The sequence below is a fragment of the Schistocerca americana genome, chromosome 1 (genome assembly GCF_021461395.2).
Source record: "Schistocerca americana isolate TAMUIC-IGC-003095 chromosome 1, iqSchAmer2.1, whole genome shotgun sequence".
In the NCBI taxonomy this organism is placed as follows: Eukaryota; Metazoa; Arthropoda; class Insecta; order Orthoptera; family Acrididae; genus Schistocerca; species Schistocerca americana.
This window is the reverse complement of record NC_060119.1, coordinates 534,059,680-534,080,712: the sequence shown is the minus strand read 5'-3', so window position 1 is coordinate 534,080,712 and position 21,033 is coordinate 534,059,680. Positions and strand designations below refer to the sequence as shown.

Sequence of the window (21,033 nt, the reverse complement as noted above, 5' to 3'; positions counted from 1 at the left end):
TGCAGGTGTGATCACCCAATGCTTGAACTTACAGTTCAGTTTGTTACGTAGCATAAGGACATCTACTTCAGTCAATTCAAGGAGAAAACAAGAGAGGACTATACAGATATGTATCCAGCGAGCTGCACACAATGTAATTCATAAGGTCACAGTTTACACTGTATGGAATCAGTGCCCATCACATGTTCTATGCTCCATCAGTATGGGCGTTATAGTGCTATGAAACCAAGGAGATAATGATCAGGTGCAAGGACTAGGACTAATATTTTACTAATATGGTTAGCTATACTTTTATTATTCCCATTTTCTTTGTTTTGCCTATTATTTTTATCATATGGGATAGAGGCTACAGAATGACTGAGTCAAGAACACGGAGGGTTGCTATCCTGACAGCTGCACAGTCATTATTGGAGGAGGTAGCTCAGTTGACAGCAGATAATACTTAAACTCCTAAAGCAGTTAGCTGCTGTTGGTGAGGACAGGGCCTTGTCCAGCATGACTACTCCCACCTTTGGCTGCCACTGGATTAGTTAGTAATTTCTTGGGTGAGGCTGTGGAGGACATACTAGCATTTATAAATAGTTGTTTGACAGCTGAAAAGCAAGGATTTTGGACATGTGAACAGTTGTTACAGGAGACCAAGTGGCACTTGTGAGAAGAAGCAAAAATGTATGCTATGAGTGATGACCCCTTAAAAAATACTCAAGCATTTACTGAACTCAGAAAAAGCATGGTATAACTTTTCTGGTAAAATGTCACAGGAGGCAGAATAGCTGCAGATATCGCTGCTAACAATTAAATGGGTGTTGCAGAAGCAAAATGAGTATGTTGAGAATTTTGTACATATGATCAGTGTGAATACCAATCAGTTGACAGATAATGATGAAATGAACAGAATCATTCTGCAGGAAGTGGAACAGCAGTTGAAAATCCACAGCTGGGATAGCAGAAAATGTCATTGCTGGCTGACACACGAAGCCTTAGAGAGTTGTAAAAGATGGGAGCCAGTGATGCATACTTTCGTGAGGAGCTAAAAGCTGGCTCTGCCAACAGCATGAATCACTCTCTGGGGCTCACACCATGTATCTAAGTTTGACAACCACTGCTGTGACTGTAACACTGCTGACACAACAGAACTAAAGAAGAAGGCCATAGCAATGGCAGCCTAGATTGACAAATGTTCAGTCCGAGAAATGAGTCATCTTTCATCCACTTGAGGAACTGGTGCCTCCTAGATGGGGAGGAGCACCATCTGGTGACCGACTTTAGTGACTTCGGGGTGCCTACCTAGGTGTCCATGGTTCACGCCTGGGCCTCACTGACTTCTGAGCTGCTGACTGCTTTGTACGGGCACACTCCACTATCACAGGCTGGAAAGTCTTTGTTCAACAATGTGTGCTCTTATGCTTCCCGAATTGCAGCAAACCAATGTGACTAACTTCTGCAGAGTCTGTCATAGGGTCATGCTAGCCACCTACACAAGGCCTGACACTATGCTACACAGTTGGAGTCCTGACAACTTATCTTTGCCTCAGCTGCTACCTGTTCGACACAGTGACACCATGTGCTTGCCATTCCACGAGACTGCTAACTGAGCTAAGCACACTTCCCTAACTGGCCCCAGCCTGCCCTGCAGCATTATGACTGCTGTTATTTTTCACATGGAATAAATAAACCCATGTAACTGCTGTTCCTATGACTTGCCATTGAACATCCATCTGGCTCCATGAGCATGTTTGCCCTGATAATTGACACTCAGTGTCATTCCACCCTGCAGCTGTTTACCTAAACTGACTCGCATTACTGAAGCCCTTGCATCAGTAAAGTAAAGAGATGGAAGGCGGAAACAAAGACTAGTAACAGGAAAAGTACAGGCCTTTGAAAAATAAATAAATCATTGTTGTTGTTGTTGTGGTCTTCAGTCCTGAGACTGGTTTGATGCAGCTCTCCATGCTACTCTATCCTGTGCAAGCTTCTTCATCTCCCAGTACCTACTGCAACCTACATCCTTCTGAATCTGCTTAGTGTATTCATCTCTTGGTCTCCCTCTATGATTTTTACCCTCCACGGTGCCCTCCAATGCTAAATTTGTGATCCCTTGATGCCTCAAAACATGTACTACAAACCGATCCCTTCTTCTAGTCAAGTTGTGCCACAAACTTCTCTTCTCCCCAATCCTATTCAATACCTCCTCATTAGTAACGTGATCTACCCATCTAATCTTCAGCATTCTTCTGTAGCACCACATTTCGAAAGATTCTATTCTCTTCTTGTCCAAACTAGTTATCGTCCATGTTTCACATCCATACATGGCTACACTCCATACAAATACTTTCAGAAACGACTTCCTGACACTTAAATCTATACTCGATGTTAACAAATTTCTCCTCTTGAGAAACGCTTTCCTTGCCATTGCCAGTCTACATTTTATATCCTCTCTACTTTGACCATCATCAGTTATTTTACTCCCTAAATAGCAAAACTCCTTTACTACTTTAAGTGTCTCATTTCCTAATCTAATTCCCTCAGCATCACCCGACTTAATTTGACTACATTCCATTATCCTCGTTTTGCTTTTTTTGATGTTCATATTATATCCTCCTTTCAAGACACTGTCCATTCCGTTCAACTGCTCTTCCAAGTCCTTTGCTGTCTCTGACAGAATTACAATGTCATCGGCGAACCACAAAGTTTTTACTTCTTGTCCATTAATTTTAATACCTAATCCGAATTTTTCTTTTGTTTCCTTTACTGCTTGCTCAATATACAGATTGAATAACATCGGGGAGAGGCTACAACCCTGTCTCACTCCTTTCCCAACCACTGCTTCCCTTTCATGCCCCTCGACTCTTATAACTGCCATCTGGTTTCTGTACAAATTGTAAATAGCCTTTCGCTCCCTGTATTTTACCCCTGCCACCTTCAGAATTTGAAAGAGAGTATTCCAGTTAACATTGTCAAAAGCTTTCTCTAAGTCTACAAATGCTAGAAACGTAGGTTTGCCTTTTCTTAATCTTTCTTCTAAGATAAGTCGTAAGGTCAGTATTGCCTCACGTGTTCCAACATTTCTACGGAATCCAAACTGATCTTCCCCGAGGTCGGCTTCTACCAGTTTTTCCATTCGTCTGTAAAGAATTCGCATTAGTATTTTGCAGCTGTGACTTATTAAACTGATAGTTCGGTAATTTTCACATCTGTCAACACCTGCTTTCTTTGGGATTGGAATTATTATATTCTTCTTGAAGTCTGAGGGTATTTTTCCTGTCTCATACATCGTGCTCACCAGATGGTAGAGTTTTGTCATGACTGGCTCTCCCGAGGCCATCAGTAGTTCTAATGGAATATTGCCTACTCCCGGGGCCTTGTTTCAACTCAGGTCTTTCAGTGCTCTGTCAAACTCTTCATGCAGTTCTTATCTCCCATTTCATCTTCATCTACATCCTCTTCCATTTCCATAATATTGTCCTCAAGTACATCGCCCTTGTATAAACCCTCTATATACTCCTTCCACCTTTCTGCCTTCCCTTCTTTGCTTAGAACTGGGTTGCCATCTGAGCTCTTGATATTCATACAAGTGGTTCTCTTCTCTCCAAAGGTCTCTTTAATTTTCCTGTAGGCAGTATCTATCTTACCCCTAGTGAGACAAGCCTCTACATCCTTACATTTGTCCTCTAGCCATCCCTGCTTAGCCATTTTGCACTTCCTGTCGATCTCATTTTTGAGACGTTTGTATTCCTTTTCGCCTGCTTCATTTACTGCATTTTTATATTTTCTCCTTTCATCAATTAAATTCAATATTTCTTCTGTTACCCAAGGATTTCTATTAGCCCTCGTCTTTTTACCTACTTGGTCGTCTGCTGCCTTCACTACTTCATCCCTCAGAGCTACCCATTCTTCTTCTACTGTATTTCTTTCCCCCATTCCTGTCAATTGTTCCCTTATGCTCTCCCTGAAACTCTCTACAACCTCTGGTTCTTTCAGTTTATCCAGGTCCCATCTCCTTAAATTCCCACCTTTTTGCAGTTTCTTCAGTTTCAATCTGCAGTTCATAACCAATAGATTGTGGTCAGAATCGACATCTGCCCCAGGAAATGTCTTACAATTTAAAACCTGGTTCCTAAATCTCTGTCTTACCATTATATAATCTATCTGATACCTTTTAGTATCTCCAGGATTCTTCCAGGTATACAACCTTCTTTTATGATTCTTGAACCAAGTGTTAGCTATGATTAAGTTAAGCTCTGTGCAAAATTCTACAAGGCGGCTTCCTCTTTCATTCCTTCCCCCCAATCCATATTCACCTACTATGTTTCCTTCTCTCCCTTTTCCTACTGACGAATTCCAGTCACTCATGACTATTAAATTTTCATCTCCGTTCACTACCTGAATAATTTCTTTTATCTCATCATACATTTCATCTATTTCTTCATCATCTGCAGAGCTAGTTGGCATATAAACTTGTACTACTGTAGTAGGCATGGGCTTTGTGTCTATCTTGGCCACAATAATGCGTTCACTACGCTGTTTGTAGTAGCTAACCCGCACTCCTATTTAAATCAGTATAATAGCTTAAATAGTTTATAGGAATAGTGTCATACAAACGAGGCAGCTCTGTGTGAGGCAAGTGTGTAGACACAGAGGTGCTGATATGTAATTTCACAAGAGAGCCTGTTTGCACACAGTAAGGCAACCTGCCATCCCCTTCACACCAGGATGAGCTTCTAGCCCAGTAGGTTTGGCTGCCTAAGGGAATTCAGCAGATGTATGCATTGATGGCATTGCTCACTCAGAACCCGAAAGTGCCAACTCAGACAATGCTGCTGAGTAAGGTAAACAGTATCTGCAGAGCCGACATGGACGTCAGATGGCCATCCCACCTCGGTGGTCTTCTGACATAATCTGCATCACAGATGGAGCCTGCATCTAAAGAGGGTGAATCCTGGGGCATTGTAAAACTCCAGCATTGTAATTCAAGACAGATAAAATATGTTGTATCTTGCATTGGAGTTTTCATAGTCACTTCTGGCCAGCACTACCATCTCAATAACCCACCACCTCTACAATATAATGGCTTCTCTTAGCTCAGGTTGCTATAGAGTGATGTCATAAGAACTTGTGGATCTTGTCTAGCAACTAGGACCAGCACAGTCAAATTCCATGCACCACAGCTTTGCAACCACAACATGCAGTTACGTCAAACAGTGGAGTGAGTTAACAGACTGCTAGTTTCTGTGGTTTTTTTTTTTTTTTTCTTATTTAATGTGATCAACGTAAGTTGAGAGCATTCTGTATGGTATATGGTGCAGTACTAATAATTCATGTTTGAACATCAGTTTAGTAGTGCACAACATCATAATGGGTGATGATAAGACGTAAGATATATATGTGTATGATGCCATGTGGCCTGTTGTGAGTGAATTTTGTATATCCTAGTGCATGTAGGAGATTAAGGTTCCACAATGGCAGAGTCTCAAGTCGGAGGCAATTCAAGCATGGGTTAATGAAATGGGCAATTGAAAACAGATAATATAGACTCATGTAATAGGCTTGCAGCTGCGGAGGAAGAATTGGAAGTAGCCGAGCAACCTACTCCATTATTAGAACCAGCCATAGTCAATTTGCTCACATCTGTCTCTTGAAAGTTGACTTCTTTTTAGGAAGAACTGCAGTTAGCAGCTAATATTGCGGGGGGTGGGGGGAGGGTCACAGCATCAGTTATTACAGGTGACAAGGTTACAGTTAGTAGGGAAGTTAAGACATATATCAGATGTACAGAGCAACTAAGAGGTGTGTAGATATTTAATGAATTGAAAAAAAAGTCCTGCTACAAAAGTACAAGGCGCAAAATAGTGACACTTTTTCACAAGTAGTTGGTAGTATATGAAAGAAGCATAATGAGTTGGTAGAGAATTTTGTGGACAGAATACAGAAAGTGAATGTACAGACATAAGAATTAGTAGAAAGTGATGAGGCAAATAGAATCATACTACATGAAATGGAACACACACATTTTTGAGGGGCTCACCATCTAATATGCCTAGAAAGCTGAGATGGGTATCCAGAGAATTTATACTCTGCAGTCAGATTAGCCTTGGAGTTTGAAGAAGTTGATGTAGTAACAGGAAAATGGGACAAGAGAGGAGTATTTTATGCTGACAGGAGGTGTTACAGATGTGGGAGGATGGGACATGTGCAGAAGCAATATCACCAACCTCAGTGTAGTACTTGTGGTGCAGCTGCACACCAGTACTATGATTGTAGGAATGGTAAGGGAAAACAAGTGTCAAATAAACTGATGTCAAATGCAAAAGGGAATCTTAGGCCTGCTGCCTGGTGTTCCCAATGAATTTTGATGGAATGAATATGGATGAAGAGTTGGAATGTAGTAATGGGGCTAGTGGAAGATAAAAGCTCTAGTTTTTATTGAACACAGGGACACATGTGTCAGTTGAAAGTACACATCTCATGGGTCAGAGGTGATTAAACCTCCACAGTATAACTGACATGGACTTTATGATAGTGATGCAGAATCTTTGAGTTCAGCAATGGTAGACATTTCAGAGGGTATGCAGTGTTTTAGGTAATGCTTAGAAGTTGTGCCATGTGTAAGTGGTGGTTTCCAAATGATCTTAGAACTGGATTTTCTGACAACACAGCATGCCAAAACTGACCTGAGGTGACACATAGTGGAACTTAAGAGGACAATGTTCCAGCTAGGGGAGACGGTCACCAGTAAAGTAAAAACACAAAATGCACAAATCTGAAGAGGTGAACCACTTAAATTGCTGTCAACAGCACTGAGGATTAATTCACATGTTACTGTGCAGCACAGTATTAATGCTTTGTGCTTGGTACAACCATGGGCAGAAAATGCTCATTAGACTAATCACGTTGCTTTGTACGTAGAAGCTTAGTACTCGTTCAAGACAAATCAGACAGGAAGGCAGTGCCCGTGAATTTAGATGATTTTGGCACCAAAGGAGTACAGCTCACCAAGTGGATGTTGGTAGATAATCTGGAAGTCCTGGCTGATGTGGGTAGGGGTTCTCTCAATGTGCACCACAAAAATGTGCAAACTGCCAATAAAACTGCATAGTGCAGGAAGTTAGAACATCTTAGAGGTACGGATGGATTGTACAAATTAGAGGGCTTGATTTTTCCTTGAGCGCCTTCACCACACCACCTATAATGCAGCATCACATTCCTACAGGAACTGAGTTACCAGTGTATGGTAAATCTTACTGTATACTGCAGTTTATGCAATCAGTGTTAGAGGACTTCATTGAGTCACAGCTAATGGATGGGGTAAGAGAGGAAAGCACTAGTTCACGGAGTGCAGCCATCATAGCAGTACTGAAAAAGGCACTGGATGGAACCGAAAGATATAGAGTCTGTTGTGACTATAGATATATTTACAGCAAAAGCATGATTAATGCATATTCAGTCCCAAGCATTACTCCAACTATTGATAATTTAGGGCAGTGAAAGTACTTCTCTACTTCAGATCCGAGGAGCATCAGATACATGTAAACTTGTAGGACCATCCAATAACAGTGTTCTCAGTCCCCTGGGACCATTTTCAGTATCATAGAATGCCATTTGGATTGGAGATTCTCCAGCAAAATTTCACCATTTGTTGTATGGAGTGCTGAGGGTGTTGAACTCTCACCAGTGCACGGTCTACCTGGATGACTTAATTTTTGTGAAGGATATGGCAGAGCAAATGCAACATTTATGAGAGGTTTTTACAAGATTACAAGCTGCAAATTTAACATTGAATGACACTCTGCATTAGAAGAAGTCATTTATGTAGGGCATATTGTTAGCAATGAATGGGTTAAGACATATCCGAGGTTGACACAAGCAGTACGGAAACTTCCAATTCCTACTAATACCAAGGAGTTACAATTTTCTTTTGGTCTGGAGAATTATTATAGAAAATTTACAGAAGGGTTTACAGATATAGCATGACCACTTATACAACCATTAAGACTGTGAGAAAAGTAAAACTAAAAAATATTTTATATTGACAGGTGTTGAGCTCAGAACTAAGAAATAGTGTGCATTGCACAACTGAACAAAGAAAGAAACACAAGGTGCTCTATTCCCTGGCTAATTACTATGCTGATATAATAAAGGAAGCAAGATGGAGCAAACAGGGACAGTATAATGTAAGGTATGTACCTCCAAATTTTTTAAAGACTTATCAAGTTCTGTATTACAAAACAGTTCATCTGGGAAGTAAAGTAGGAGATCCATATGTTAAAAATGTATTGGCTCTGAGGTATAGTCCATCTGGGGGCACTGAACATAAACTGAACTTTGCAGAGGACTGGAAATTACTTCCAAGATGGTCTGATACAGTCATCAAAAATATTAAAAAAATTCTGCAGTGGACCAGTTGCTATTTGTGCACAAAAGTATTAATATCCTTTTTATGAAGATCTTCTTTACAAATAATGCCAAGCAAATTGTTGTCAAAACTCAAAGATACTTTCCATAGCAGCTAGTCTTGTTTGAAAAGGATTTAAATTCAAATTAAATTTATTTTATTTATTTCTATGTTTGGTCCTGTTAGTAACATTTAAAACTATTGGAGTGCAAAAATTCTTAACTTCTTGCTTTACTAACTTTTTACTGCAAAATCCTGATCTTATTTAGTAAGGCCCTACATTCCATAAAATTGCCAAATAATAGGTGCAGCAAGTATCGTAAGTTACGTTTCTGACTCATCACCTCTTTAAAGGAAAATAACTTACGTCAATAAAAAAACTGTATGTTACAGGAAGAATTTTTAAGTTTTCTGTGAAATACTCATACGAATTTTTGAGATACGCGGTTTCATTGTCTTCACAAAGATATGTGCCTTAATAACTGCCATCTTCTTAGATCAAAAGAAAACTGCAATGTCTACTTTGTTTATACAAAATATTTAAGCATTCATAAGATGTGCATGGTAAGTTTAACCCCAGCACAAAGTGCAAAACACTGGTCCCATTTATTTTATTGGCAACATGAATGAGGTATAGTTTACTCTCTCTGCAGTACTTCACGTGCACAGTGTTATTACACAAATGATGTCAGGGACAGGCATCCCTCTGGTCATCACTGTTCTTGTAAGAACATTGAAGGTAGAAATAACACTGTTAGAAAAATGAGAAGTAATAATTGTGGGCCACTGAAAAGGATTCTCATTGACAGTTACACAAGAAAGGAAAATGAGAACCGAAATTTTGCTTATTGGTGCCACTCCTGTTGCTTTGTAGTAGAGTGTGGTGGCATCAGTACTTCATCAAATAACAATATCATTACAGTTACATCTAAGATGAGCTCAGTTTTCCTAACAGCAGTATATTTTCACTTATAATGTATAGTAGTGTGAAGATCAATGTCAGTGGATAACAATCACTGTGTAACCAATATTGCTGATTTTCATGAAAGACATAGCTCTTATACAGCATCCTGGTTTAGATTGGGGCCTTCATCGTTTCAGGTGACTGACTTATTTTACCAAAGTTCAAAGATTACAAGCAATTTGTCAGTTAAGTGTTCTTCAATCATTATCATTAATGTGTGCAAATGACGCCAACATTTCAGCTGCTAGTCATAGGATACAAATGGCACTGTGAGAAGGAGACAGACAGGCAATGTCTTATGAATGTGGAAAAAAATTACAGACTAATAAGATAAGGTAACTAACTGAAGATAGTAGAATAATAATACTTTTTAAAAATCATATTTTAAGTTTACAAGATTTTATTCTTTACTGTCAGAGGTAATAATGACTAAAATAACTCTTGTGACAAGCTCTGTACCTGACTATTATACTGGAGGTGAACTAATCTACCCCAAGGGGTAGAAAGTACAGTGACTCTGTAATTTGTAAAGCAATTTTCTGTGATTACAATGCATTTTTCATTAAGAATAACACAATGATACTCACCGCAAGCCCATATGTCAACTGGTTTACCATATGGTTCTTTTTTTAACACTTCTGGAGACAGATATCCTGGTGTACCCGCAAATCCTTGAAAACAAAACAATAAATTCAGTGTCTTACTTTTAACCGAAAAAGTACTTTTTGTGTGTGTGTGTGTGTGTGTGTGTGTGTGTGTGTGTGCGCGCGCGCGCGCGCCCACACACACACACACATACACATACATAAAAAAGACAAAAAAATCTTATCTCCGTTTCTCCTCCATTTCCTGACATTGTCTTCGCTAACATTGCACCACAATAAATATTTACTTAAATAACATTCAGAATATTAAGGATTGGAGCTTAATTATCATAAATGTGTTAAATATTTCTCTGTGTCTCTCACCAAACCATGCTTGTTGTTCCCCTTGAACTTCTATCGCCAAGCCAAAATCGGCAAGTTTCACTGCTGCTCCCTTTTGTTTACTAGCCAACAACAAGTTCTCAGGCTGTAAAACAAATAATAAAAAAAATAAACAATACATTTCATAAAATACTACTGTTTATCATTAATTTAGTGGTATCATGAAAGTAACAATAACTGTAAACTGCAGATAACAGAAGCATGCACCACACATCTCTCTCCTTCTGTATGTGATAACCAACTTTAAAAAGTAATTTGAGTTCTCTACACAGATATTGAAGTTTCCTGCTTCAAGTGGCATGACATACACTACTTGTTGAATTTTATCTTCTGTTGTTGTGTCAACCGTCAGAAAGGAACGTCAATATTTAATTTTGATCAAAAGTTTCAAAAAGAGAAACATCAACTTTGTCTTTTTAATGCTAATGTAGGATTTATCACAAATTTGGTCAGACCTTATCTTAAGTTTGCCCTGCAACCAACTGCCTGTCTAGCGATTGATAATGGAGGGGGAGCTTCATAAACACATACATCACATATAATGGGACACAGCGAGTGGAGAATTTGGGTCTCACTAAACAAAACTGTTATATTTTTCCTTGAATTAAAGATATGAAAGGAAGTGTATAATTTTGGTTTGTGTAGCAGAATTATGGTCCAGGTATTTTATAGAAACCCATATGTGGAAATTATTAATTGTTTGTGACATATTACTGGTCACTAAACAGGTTAACAATTCACCATAATAACTGAAACTCTGTGCTTATGGCAACACTGCCCAAAACACATTAAAAATATTTTATATTTGATTGAACATAGTGTCTGACTGAAAAGCTACATAGGACTGCTGCATAAAGAATGCAGTAAATACTTTAAACCCAATTACCACACTTTCTACTGCCAAATTCCCTTATTATCCCCACCCTATGTAAGTAAGGTTAAAAATATGACGACAAAGATTGTGCATATAAAGTATTTCATTTGTGAAAGTGGTTAAATTTCAAAGACAAGAGGTATTCCATGCTGACTCTCTCTCTCTCTCTCTCTCTCTCTCTCTCTCTCTCTCTCTCTCTCTCTCTCTCTCTCTCTCTCTCTCTCACACCCTCTCACACCCAACCCCCCCCCCCCCTCAACCCCTGCCCTCCGAAAACCTCTAAGCCTCAGGAGCTATGTGCACTTTGTCAACATAATCACCACACATTTGCATCACCAATGTGTAACTTATAGAAGGGGGGGGGGGAGTGTTCTCAAACCACTTTTTTTTTTTTTCAAGTCTGTTACACCATCCTCAGGACAGCTGATCATTGTTCCTGGACATATACAAAACAGGTGCTCATTGTTCCTGGACATATACAAAACAAAGTCCACATAGAGGTTTCTTCATACCCCAGATAGCAGATAGGTGGTAATCGGAATGGGCCCAGTCATTAAGTGGAATACAATGGGTGTAGCAGTATCTGAAACACTATGTCAGTGATGGTAGCCATAATTGTGCAACTTGTATGGCGACAACCATTGTCTTGTTGAAGAGCATTTGTTTCATCCCTTTTCCTGATTGGTTCTTTTGTATTGCATGATGTGCCCTCTGCACAGGCTCCACATACACTGTGATTCAGTCTCTGGCCCATGGCAGTGAGTTTGGACATTAAACCTCCTGGATTCTGGCTGTAGCACTGAAGGAGATCACTGCAAATGTCCTTGTGCTGTTGTGTTTGTGCTGCATTCAGGGATTTGTGAACCCACCTGTCAGACATCTTCTCAACCTTAAGGTGACTGTGCATGATGCCATACAGAGTGCTTCTTGCAAGTCCTGTGGTCACTTCCGTTTCTAAGAACATGAAGGACCTTTTCTCCTGAATATGCTTTTGCAATCTTGAAATGTTGACTGGTGTTACTACAGTTACCTTCCTTATGGAACTGGTGTCTTCGTTGATGTGCATTCACTTTTCCAGCCATCCATCCAGTTGTGACAGTGCACACTCACCACAAATTTAAACCAATTGCCTGTTAATATCCCCAGAGTTCACACCTTCCTTTCACAGGAACTATGTTGTCCAACACTGTCCTTGATAAATACACTCCACATTGTTCACTCATGTTATTACAGCAATTGGGAAATGGGCTGTACTTTGTAGGGATTACATTTCTAGTGATTGTCCTGCCACCTATGGCTAGACCAAAATACTACATATTTGCAACTGTAATGATGCATAAGATGGTGCACCTAGGAATAAATAAAACATAAATAAATATGGAATGCCCTTGGTAATAAGCAGTTAGAGATACTTAAAGGAAAAACAAAAGCTGAGAAAACTTTCAAAATGGTTCAAGCACTATGGGACTCAACTGCTGAGGTCATTAGTCCCCTAGAACTTAGAACTAGTTAAACCTAACTAACCTAAGGACATCACAAACATCCATGCCCGAGGCAGGATTCGAACCTGCGACCGTAGCGGTCTTGCGGTTCCAGACTGCAGCGCCTTTAACCGCACGGCCACTTCGGCCGGCGGAGAAAACTTTACTCAACAGTGGAATAAAATAAAAATGATCTATTTTTTTATTTGTCATTAAAAACAACTTACTTATGAGCCCAATTAGAGAAGAAAAAAAATCTGCTTGTGTGCAAACATAAAATGAATTTCTGGAGTGTATTAGAATAAGAAAGACAATGTTGAGGCCAATGCAATGATCATATGAAAGTTCAAGTATGTTGTTACAAAGTAAAAACTGACATTTTTCAATACCCAAAGGGTGTTCTCCTATTGTCACTGATGTGTTATCTCCTGACTCACTATATTCCTTAAAACAAGTAATCTGTTATAGTTTTATAACACTTTCTTTGAAAGACTTTCATCTCAGCTAGACAATACTTCATAAGAAGATGAAATCTGAAATACTTAAAATGCATTGGGGGAGCACTTATGAACAACTTTTGAGGCCTTATAGTGCAATGCTACACTGACCACTACTGGATACATATATCAAAACCACTACTCACAGAGGCATTTTCATCACTAAGCCATTACCAACATTACATTCAAAGAGTGTGGTTGATCCACTAATTTTTGAGCAAGAGTATGGACTTATCAACCAGCTACTAGACACAAACAGTAACCTGGACTACTCTGAGAGCCCAATATCAATAATGTAAATTTAGAATTCCTTCTTGAGCAATGGCCAGCAGTCATAGGTATGTACACTGATGGATCTAAATACATTAACTTTATTGGCTGTGCCTATATTGATATTAAAAATAACTGGAGTGAACTATTTCATCTACTGAATGAGGCACTGAAAGAGGCACAAATTTATGCTGTTGAATTCTTAGCCATTGAAAGACTACTAAGTTACAGTATGTCCACAGCAGCTGACCATTCTATCACACTCATGGACTCAATCTCCAGGCTGAAAGTACTTCAATTGGTAAGAACAAAGGCAGGTGTTACCTGACATACTGAACAGTTGCTGCTGCTACTGAACTGGCAAGGGAGTTTCATTTGTGTGAATCAGGGGTCACACTGGCATTGTGGAGAATGAAAAAGCTGGCCAATTAGCTAAGGGAATAATGATGACTGGGATACAAGAGTGATACATTCTCAAGGAAGATTTCAATGTTGGGATTAGAGGCTTGATCAAAAATGACTGGAATGAGGCATGAGAGATTGAAGATGTGCACAAACACACATGGTACAGGCGAATTCATCTGCATTTACTGAAGGCCCAATAGTATGTTGCAAAGGAGGATCTAATCTGAAACTTACATCACATAGGGACCATGATACAGTCTGTGTGGATCATTGTTAGGTTGAAATTCAACCATGGCTGGTACTGACAATGTCTTGATACCATCACAATATTGCAACTGTGGGGAGCTCAAGGGCATTAATCATATCTTCTTTGACTGCCACAACACAGAAGGGAACCTGACTGGCTGTTTACAGAGCTGGTTTGCATGCACAGAGCCACTTCCTTCTCTTGTGTTAATTGTCTTGTTTACAAGAAATTTAAATATTTAGAAACAATTGGTTGCATTTATTTTAAAACTTGGAATTACTTATCATGCACTTTAAGTTTTTCATTTTTTAATATTACAAAAAAAACTTTTGAGAACACTGTTTGTTTGGACTGATTGTATGGGTCTGTAACAAGGCATGAAAGATTGAAGATCTGCACAAATGCACATGATACAGGCAAACCCATCCATATTTACTGAAGGTCCAATGGTATGTTGCAAAAGAGGGTCTGATCTGAAACTTACCTGCCACAGAGACCATGATACAGTTTGTGTGGATTATTGCTACATTGAAATTCAACCATGGCTGCACCAACATCATCTTCATACCATGACTATACTGCATCTATGGGGAGCTTAAGGAGAAAGAGAAAAAGAGAGAGAGAGGGTGGGGGGGGGGGGAGAAAGGGGGGGGGGGGAGAAGGGGGGGAGAGAGAGAGAGAGAGAGAGAGAGAGAGAGAGAGAGAGAGAGAGAGAGAGAGAGAGAGAGAGAGAGAGAAATGGAGGGAGGGAGGGAGATAGGTGGGGGAGGGGGCAGAAAGGAGGTGGGGGCAGGAGGAAGTCAATGAAGTTAAGTTCATTATCACCTCTCAACTCGCACACCAACCACCAGTTCCATATGAATTACTAGTACATGAAATTGAACATTTCATTCTCTCTCTCTCTCTCTCTCTCTCTCTCTCTCTCTCTCTCTCTCTCTCTCTCCCCCTCCCCCCACCCCTCTCTTTCTCATGTGAGACACTGTCATTACTAACACATTTCTTTGAACCTCCACACCCTCAAATAATTTTATACATCTTTTTCTTCACTTCCCTAGTAATGATTCAGAATGTAGCACTGACCTCTGAACATCTGACATTGTTTGTTACACATACAAGAAAATCTCAGCCAGTGTATTTTGAAGTCACTTTGTAACCCTTTCAAATCTTTGTGCCTTGTCCTATGGTTTGAAGTTACTAATCACTTCCCATTCACTGCCATCAATTAAAGTATTTTTATTAATCCAGGATCCTTTTTACTCCTCTTGCTCTCTTCCTCTCTTATCAGATACCAATTAGACAGTTCATTTGACAAGCTCAACTTCTCATCCTTTGTTGAAGTATATTATTATTTTCTTTGCCTAGTTAACTCCAATCCCAATGTCCACAAACTTTGTGCTGCAAGATTTCTGTTGTCACAACAAGAATCCAGTTAAACTTACATCACCAAGATTAAGTGCAAAAACATGAGCAATGTAATCAGATACAAAATGCTTTTTCACACATGATCATACTTTCAGTTAAAATACTAGTTACAAGAATTAACTTCTGTGCCAGAAAAGGCAATTTTCAAACATATTTTAACAGCTATTCTGTGTTTAAGATAAAAAATGTTTGTGTACCTTCAAATCCCTGTGAACAACACCATTCTGATGACAATGGTTAACACTTTCAAGGATCTGTTGTATACAGTGTGAAGCATCTGCTTCACTATAAAATTCTCTTGCAACAATATCCTCAAAGAGTTCTCCACCAGTTACCCTAAAACAAGCAAATGAAAACAATATCACAACAGCATATGCAACAGTCCACACAACTGCCGCAACACCTTTTTTTGCATAAAATCACAAAAAATTGCGTGGAGATATGGGCTGTTTCAATTATAGCACTAATTTATCAAGAAATAAAATCCATATACTACAGGAAGTTAATAAAAAATAACACAATGTCAACACATGTCACTCATAATTGGCCTATGGCAGTAATTCTCTAAACTAAGCAACTCAAATTAAAATAAATATTGTTTGCAGGATGTTTCCCATAGACATCAAGATGTGCTACATCTGCAGTTCATAGTTTATTCATCTTCAGCACTCACTTGTAATGCCCATATTAGATTTGCAGAACAACATATTCCAATATTTTCACACAGATATCTAGGTTCTTTTTGTTGATCTTCATATATTTTTACAGTCCTACTTGAATCACTATCTCGTCATAGTGTTTTGGCTTATGTGCCTCAATGATACACATAGCTGTACCACAGGTGTAATCACACTGTGTACAGAACAAACTAACATATGTTTCCTGAAAAGGAGAAGTAGCTACTCAAGTAGTTGCAGCAGCATCAGGCTGGATAATTGACTGATCTGACCTTATAACACTAGCCAACCTTAATTAAGTAAGTTGGTGAAAAAAAACATCTGAGAGCAAGGCAAACTACAACTGGTATATTTCCACAGAAATACAGCTTTACTTGGAGCATGGACTGTTAGATCTCTGAATCCTGGTGTTGGTGTTGGTGGTGGTGGTGGTGGTGGTGGTGGTGGTGGTATAGTGATGGTGCCAATGGTGATGGTAGTTGATGTTGTTATAGTCATCATTATCTTTTTCTTCTTGTTCTTCAGTCCAAAGACTGGTTGACATAGCTCTTCACACTAGTCTTATCTGCACAAGACTCTTCATTTCTGCATACCTTCTACAGTAGAATAGAGAATTTGAGAGAGAGAGAAATGAATATGTTGAAGTTAGATTCAGTAAGAATTATTGAAGACTGGTGCCAGAAAGAAGAGGACTTCTGGCTTGTTGAGTACAGGCTAGTTGGAACAGTTGAGTAGGTCTTATAATTAATAATAAGATAGGAATGTACGTTACTACTATGATGTTCCTAGTGAATGTATCATCATAGCCAAGAAAGACCCAAAGCCATGACCTGCCACAGCAGCGCAAATGTACATGCCTACTAGCTCCTCAAATGATGAAGAGGCTAAAAATATTTATGATAAGATAAAGGAAATTGTTCAGTTTCTTAAGGGAGATGAAAATTTTAAATAGGTGCCTGGAATGAGATCGGAGGGAAAGTAAGAGATAGGAGGACATGGTCTGGCAGAAGAGGATGAAAGGGGAAGCCACCTGCAAAAATTTTGAACAGAGCACAATTTAACCATTCAAACTATGGGCTTAATTAACATGAAAGAAGATGGTATACATGGGGAACCTGGAGGTTTTAAATAGTCTATTATTTAATAGGAAGACAGAGATTAATTTATCTGTATTAATGGCAGTTGAGATCCATGGCTTTGAACTGAATTACTTGAAGAAATACAGCAATCTGACAATTCATTTTATAACTTTATTTTATGCTAGAACCCATTCCAAGCTTTCACCCATCTTCAATGTGTACAATATGTTCAGATCTTCATCAGCTTAATGTTGTTCTTGACTGCATTATAAAATGAATTGTTATTTTGCACAAGGCCACTGAAGTATTCAAAATGCAATGAAGAAAAATGTTACACTGATGGAAATATAAATGTATTATGCAAGCTGAAGATGAGTGTAAGACCAAAATGTGTTCTCCCACAAAATAAAGCTATATAAAATTTGGCTGGATGCTGTATTTCTTCTGGGCAACGGCCTTGCCACAGTGGATACACCGGTTCCCGTCAGATCACCGAAGTTAAGCGCTGTTGGGCGTGGCCGGCACTTGGATGGGTAACCATCCGGGCTGCCATGCGCTATTGCCATTTTTCGGGGTGCACTCAGCCTCGTGATGCCAACTAAGGAGCTACTCGACTGAATAGTAGCGGCTCCGGTCAAAGAAAACCATCATAATGACCAGGAGAGCGGTGTGCTGACCACACGCCCCTCCTATCCGCATCCTCATCTGAGGATGACACGGCGGTCGGATGGTCCCGATGGGCCACTTGTGGCCTGAAGATGGAGACCCTGTATTTCTTCTAGTGAGACAGAGATTTATGAACCAGAATTTAAACTGCAAAAATATTTCCAGGAACAGATGAAGGCTCTGACCATAATTTATTGGTTACGAAATGCAGACCAAACCTGAAGAAACTGTAAAAAGGCAGGGCATAAAGGAGTATGGGACCTGGATGAATTGTAAGAATCAGTGGCTACTAAGATTTTGAAGGTGAGCATTAAACAACAATTGAGGGGAACAGCAGAAAGAATAGCATAGAATAGCTAAGAATCAAATAGATGAAAGGCAATGCCCAGTGACAGGAGAAAATATAAAAATGCAGACAATCAAGTAGGCAGAAAGGAATACATGTCTAAAAATTATTGACATTAATGCAAAATGCAAACCAGGAATGAATGGAGAAAAATTCAGAGATGTAGAAGCATAGATAGCAATCGGAGAGAGAGAAGCTGCTTATTAGAAATTAAGGAAGTCACTGGAGAAAAGAGAAGCTAATATTCAAACAAGAACTCATATGGAAAGAGAGTAATAAACAAGGTAGGGAAGGCAGAATGGTAGGAGGAGTGTATAGAAGAATTACACAAAGGTGACAAACTGGAGGAGAAAATTATGCAACACAAACAGAAAGTAGATTAAGATGAAGGTGAGCTGAGACATATGATACTGCAAGAAGAATTTTACAGAATTCTGAGAGGTCGCAGGTAGATACAACACAACTAGAGAAAATGTCATTCCTTCAGAATTACTGAGATCCTTGCAAGATATGTGAAACGGGTGAAGTACTAACAGACTTCATGAAGAATATAATAATTTCAGTGCAAAAGAAAGAAGACACTGACAGATTTCAATATAAGTGAATCATCAGGTTAATAAGCCATACTTGTAAAATACTAACAAATTATTTACAGAAGAATGGGAAGCTGTAGAGGCCAACCTCTGCTAAAACTTAGGTTGGGTTCAGGAAAAATGTGGGAACATGCAACAGTATACTGGCCATGTGACTTCTTCTAGGACATAGTTGAAGAAAGGCAAACTTACAATGACAGTGTGTCAATTTGGTAAAGACTTAGACAATACTAAGTGGAATAAACTCCTCAAAATTCTGATATTGTTTTATTAGATGAATACACCACTATTCAGTATATTATCTATAACAGCATACTGCTGCTGTGTGAATCAAAGGACATGAAAGGGACAGCAATGGTTGAGAAGGGACTGGAGACACAATTGTAGCCTATACACCTTATTATTCAGTTTCTAGATCAAGCAAGAAATATATGAAAAAGAGTAAAGTTCAGTTTGTCAATGACATTGCAGTTCTATCAGGGAGGGTCAAGGACTGGCAAGGGTAGTTAAATGGAATGAATAGCATCTCGAAAAGAGGTTATAAGATGAAAAATGAAAGTAGCACAAAGGCAATTAAATGTGTCCAAAACAAATCAGGCAATGTTAAGGGAATTTGATTGAGAATTGAGACAGTCACTTCAAATGAGTGGACTTTGACTATTGGAAAATTGGTATGATAATGCAAAGGTTTTTATGAACATATAGTGCGTGACATTTAGCTACCTCCTTTGCATCACATTTACAATTCTTATCTTTTCATATTCAGTATTTCAGCAATTTTAGTTGACTTCACAGGAAGATCAAAATATGCTAAAATTGCTACCAGTAGCCATAAAGCAACCACAATCTAATGAGTTTTCTGAACTATTTATCAAAATGTTGCTACCATTAAAGGTAAGTTTCACCCAACACCTAAAGAATTTTACCAATGGCTGCTTGCGGGATTTCTATATAAACGTGAGGAGGTGTGCATAGTTCAAATGCAAATTCCATGCTGCAATTGTTACTTGCAGAAACCTGGATGACCACTTTCTCATACCACACTGGGAAGTTATTAATCATTTGTTCTTTTATTCTCGCCATTAAAAGTGCAGTCAACCATTCTTCACCGATGGGGATTCTGTCTTTGTTTCACAGGAGACATTACAGGTATTTTATAATTCTTCTGGAAATAGGACTTGGTCATTATATTGAGAAAAAAAAAAAGAACCTGGTTCTTACAGCTGTGAAGAGATACAAAGATGCACTATGAACTGGAAGCATTCATTTAATTCTAAACTACTATATGTGAGTCTACATCTACATCTATACTCTGCAAACCACTGTTACATGCATGGCAGAGGATACGCCCCATGTACCGATTGTTAGGGTTTCTCCCTGTTCCATTCACTTACAGAGCATTGGAAGAATGACTGTCTGAATGCCTCTGTGCATGCAGTAATTTTCTAACCTCATCTTCATGATCCCTATGTAGGAGGTCACAGTATATTCCTAGAGCAGTCATGAAACTTTGTTAATAGACTTTCTCGGGATAGTTTACATCTATTGTCAACAGTTTTCCAGTTCAGTTCCTTCAGTATCTCTGTGACAGTCTTTCATAGATTAAACCAATCTGTGACCATCAAGCTGCCTTTCTCTATATACGTTCAATATCCCATGTTAGTCCTACGTGGTATAGGTTCCACACACTTGAACAATATTATAGAACCAGCTGCACGAGTAATTTGTAAGCAATCTCCTTATTTCCTTTGTAGATGGAGTGCACTCCCCAGTATTCTACCAATAAACTGAAGTCTACCACCTCCTTTACCCATGGCTGAACCTATGTGATTATTTCACTAGCCTACAAAAGTGTTACACCCAGGTATTTGTATGAGGTGGCTGATTCCAACAGTGACTCGCTGATTTTACAGTCATAGGATACTAGGTATTTTTTCTTTGTGAAGTGAAAATTTTTACACATTTCAGAACATTTAAAGCAAATTACTGACATGATGATCTGTGTTAGGGGGGGGGGGGGGGGGGGGGGTTGGGAGAAAACATGAGCAGCCCCAAGACAGCCAGTATTATTGTGCATTATTTCCAGACGCACAGATACATTGAACATGTAGAAACTAGATTGAGAGGTTGCACA

The 21,033-nt window shown here is 39.1% G+C and overlaps 1 protein-coding gene and 1 pseudogene across 21 annotated transcripts in view; one reads left to right on the top strand and one right to left on the bottom strand.

Annotated features, from left to right (window-relative positions):
* LOC124605478 (calcium/calmodulin-dependent protein kinase type II alpha chain) overlaps positions 1-21,033 on the bottom strand; it is a 983,452-nt gene that overhangs the window by 265,937 nt on the left and 696,482 nt on the right. For all 21 annotated transcript variants that reach the window (XM_047137200.1, XM_047137224.1, XM_047137250.1 and 18 more), the window contains exons 5-7: positions 15,736-15,874; positions 10,325-10,427; positions 9,944-10,027 (exon numbers count right to left, since the gene is read on the bottom strand). In XM_047137200.1, coding sequence (XP_046993156.1) covers positions 9,944-10,027; positions 10,325-10,427; positions 15,736-15,874 — 326 coding nt within the window. The remainder of the gene's footprint in view (positions 1-9,943; positions 10,028-10,324; positions 10,428-15,735; positions 15,875-21,033) is intronic.
* LOC124557879 lies at positions 17,742-17,859 on the top strand (annotated as a pseudogene).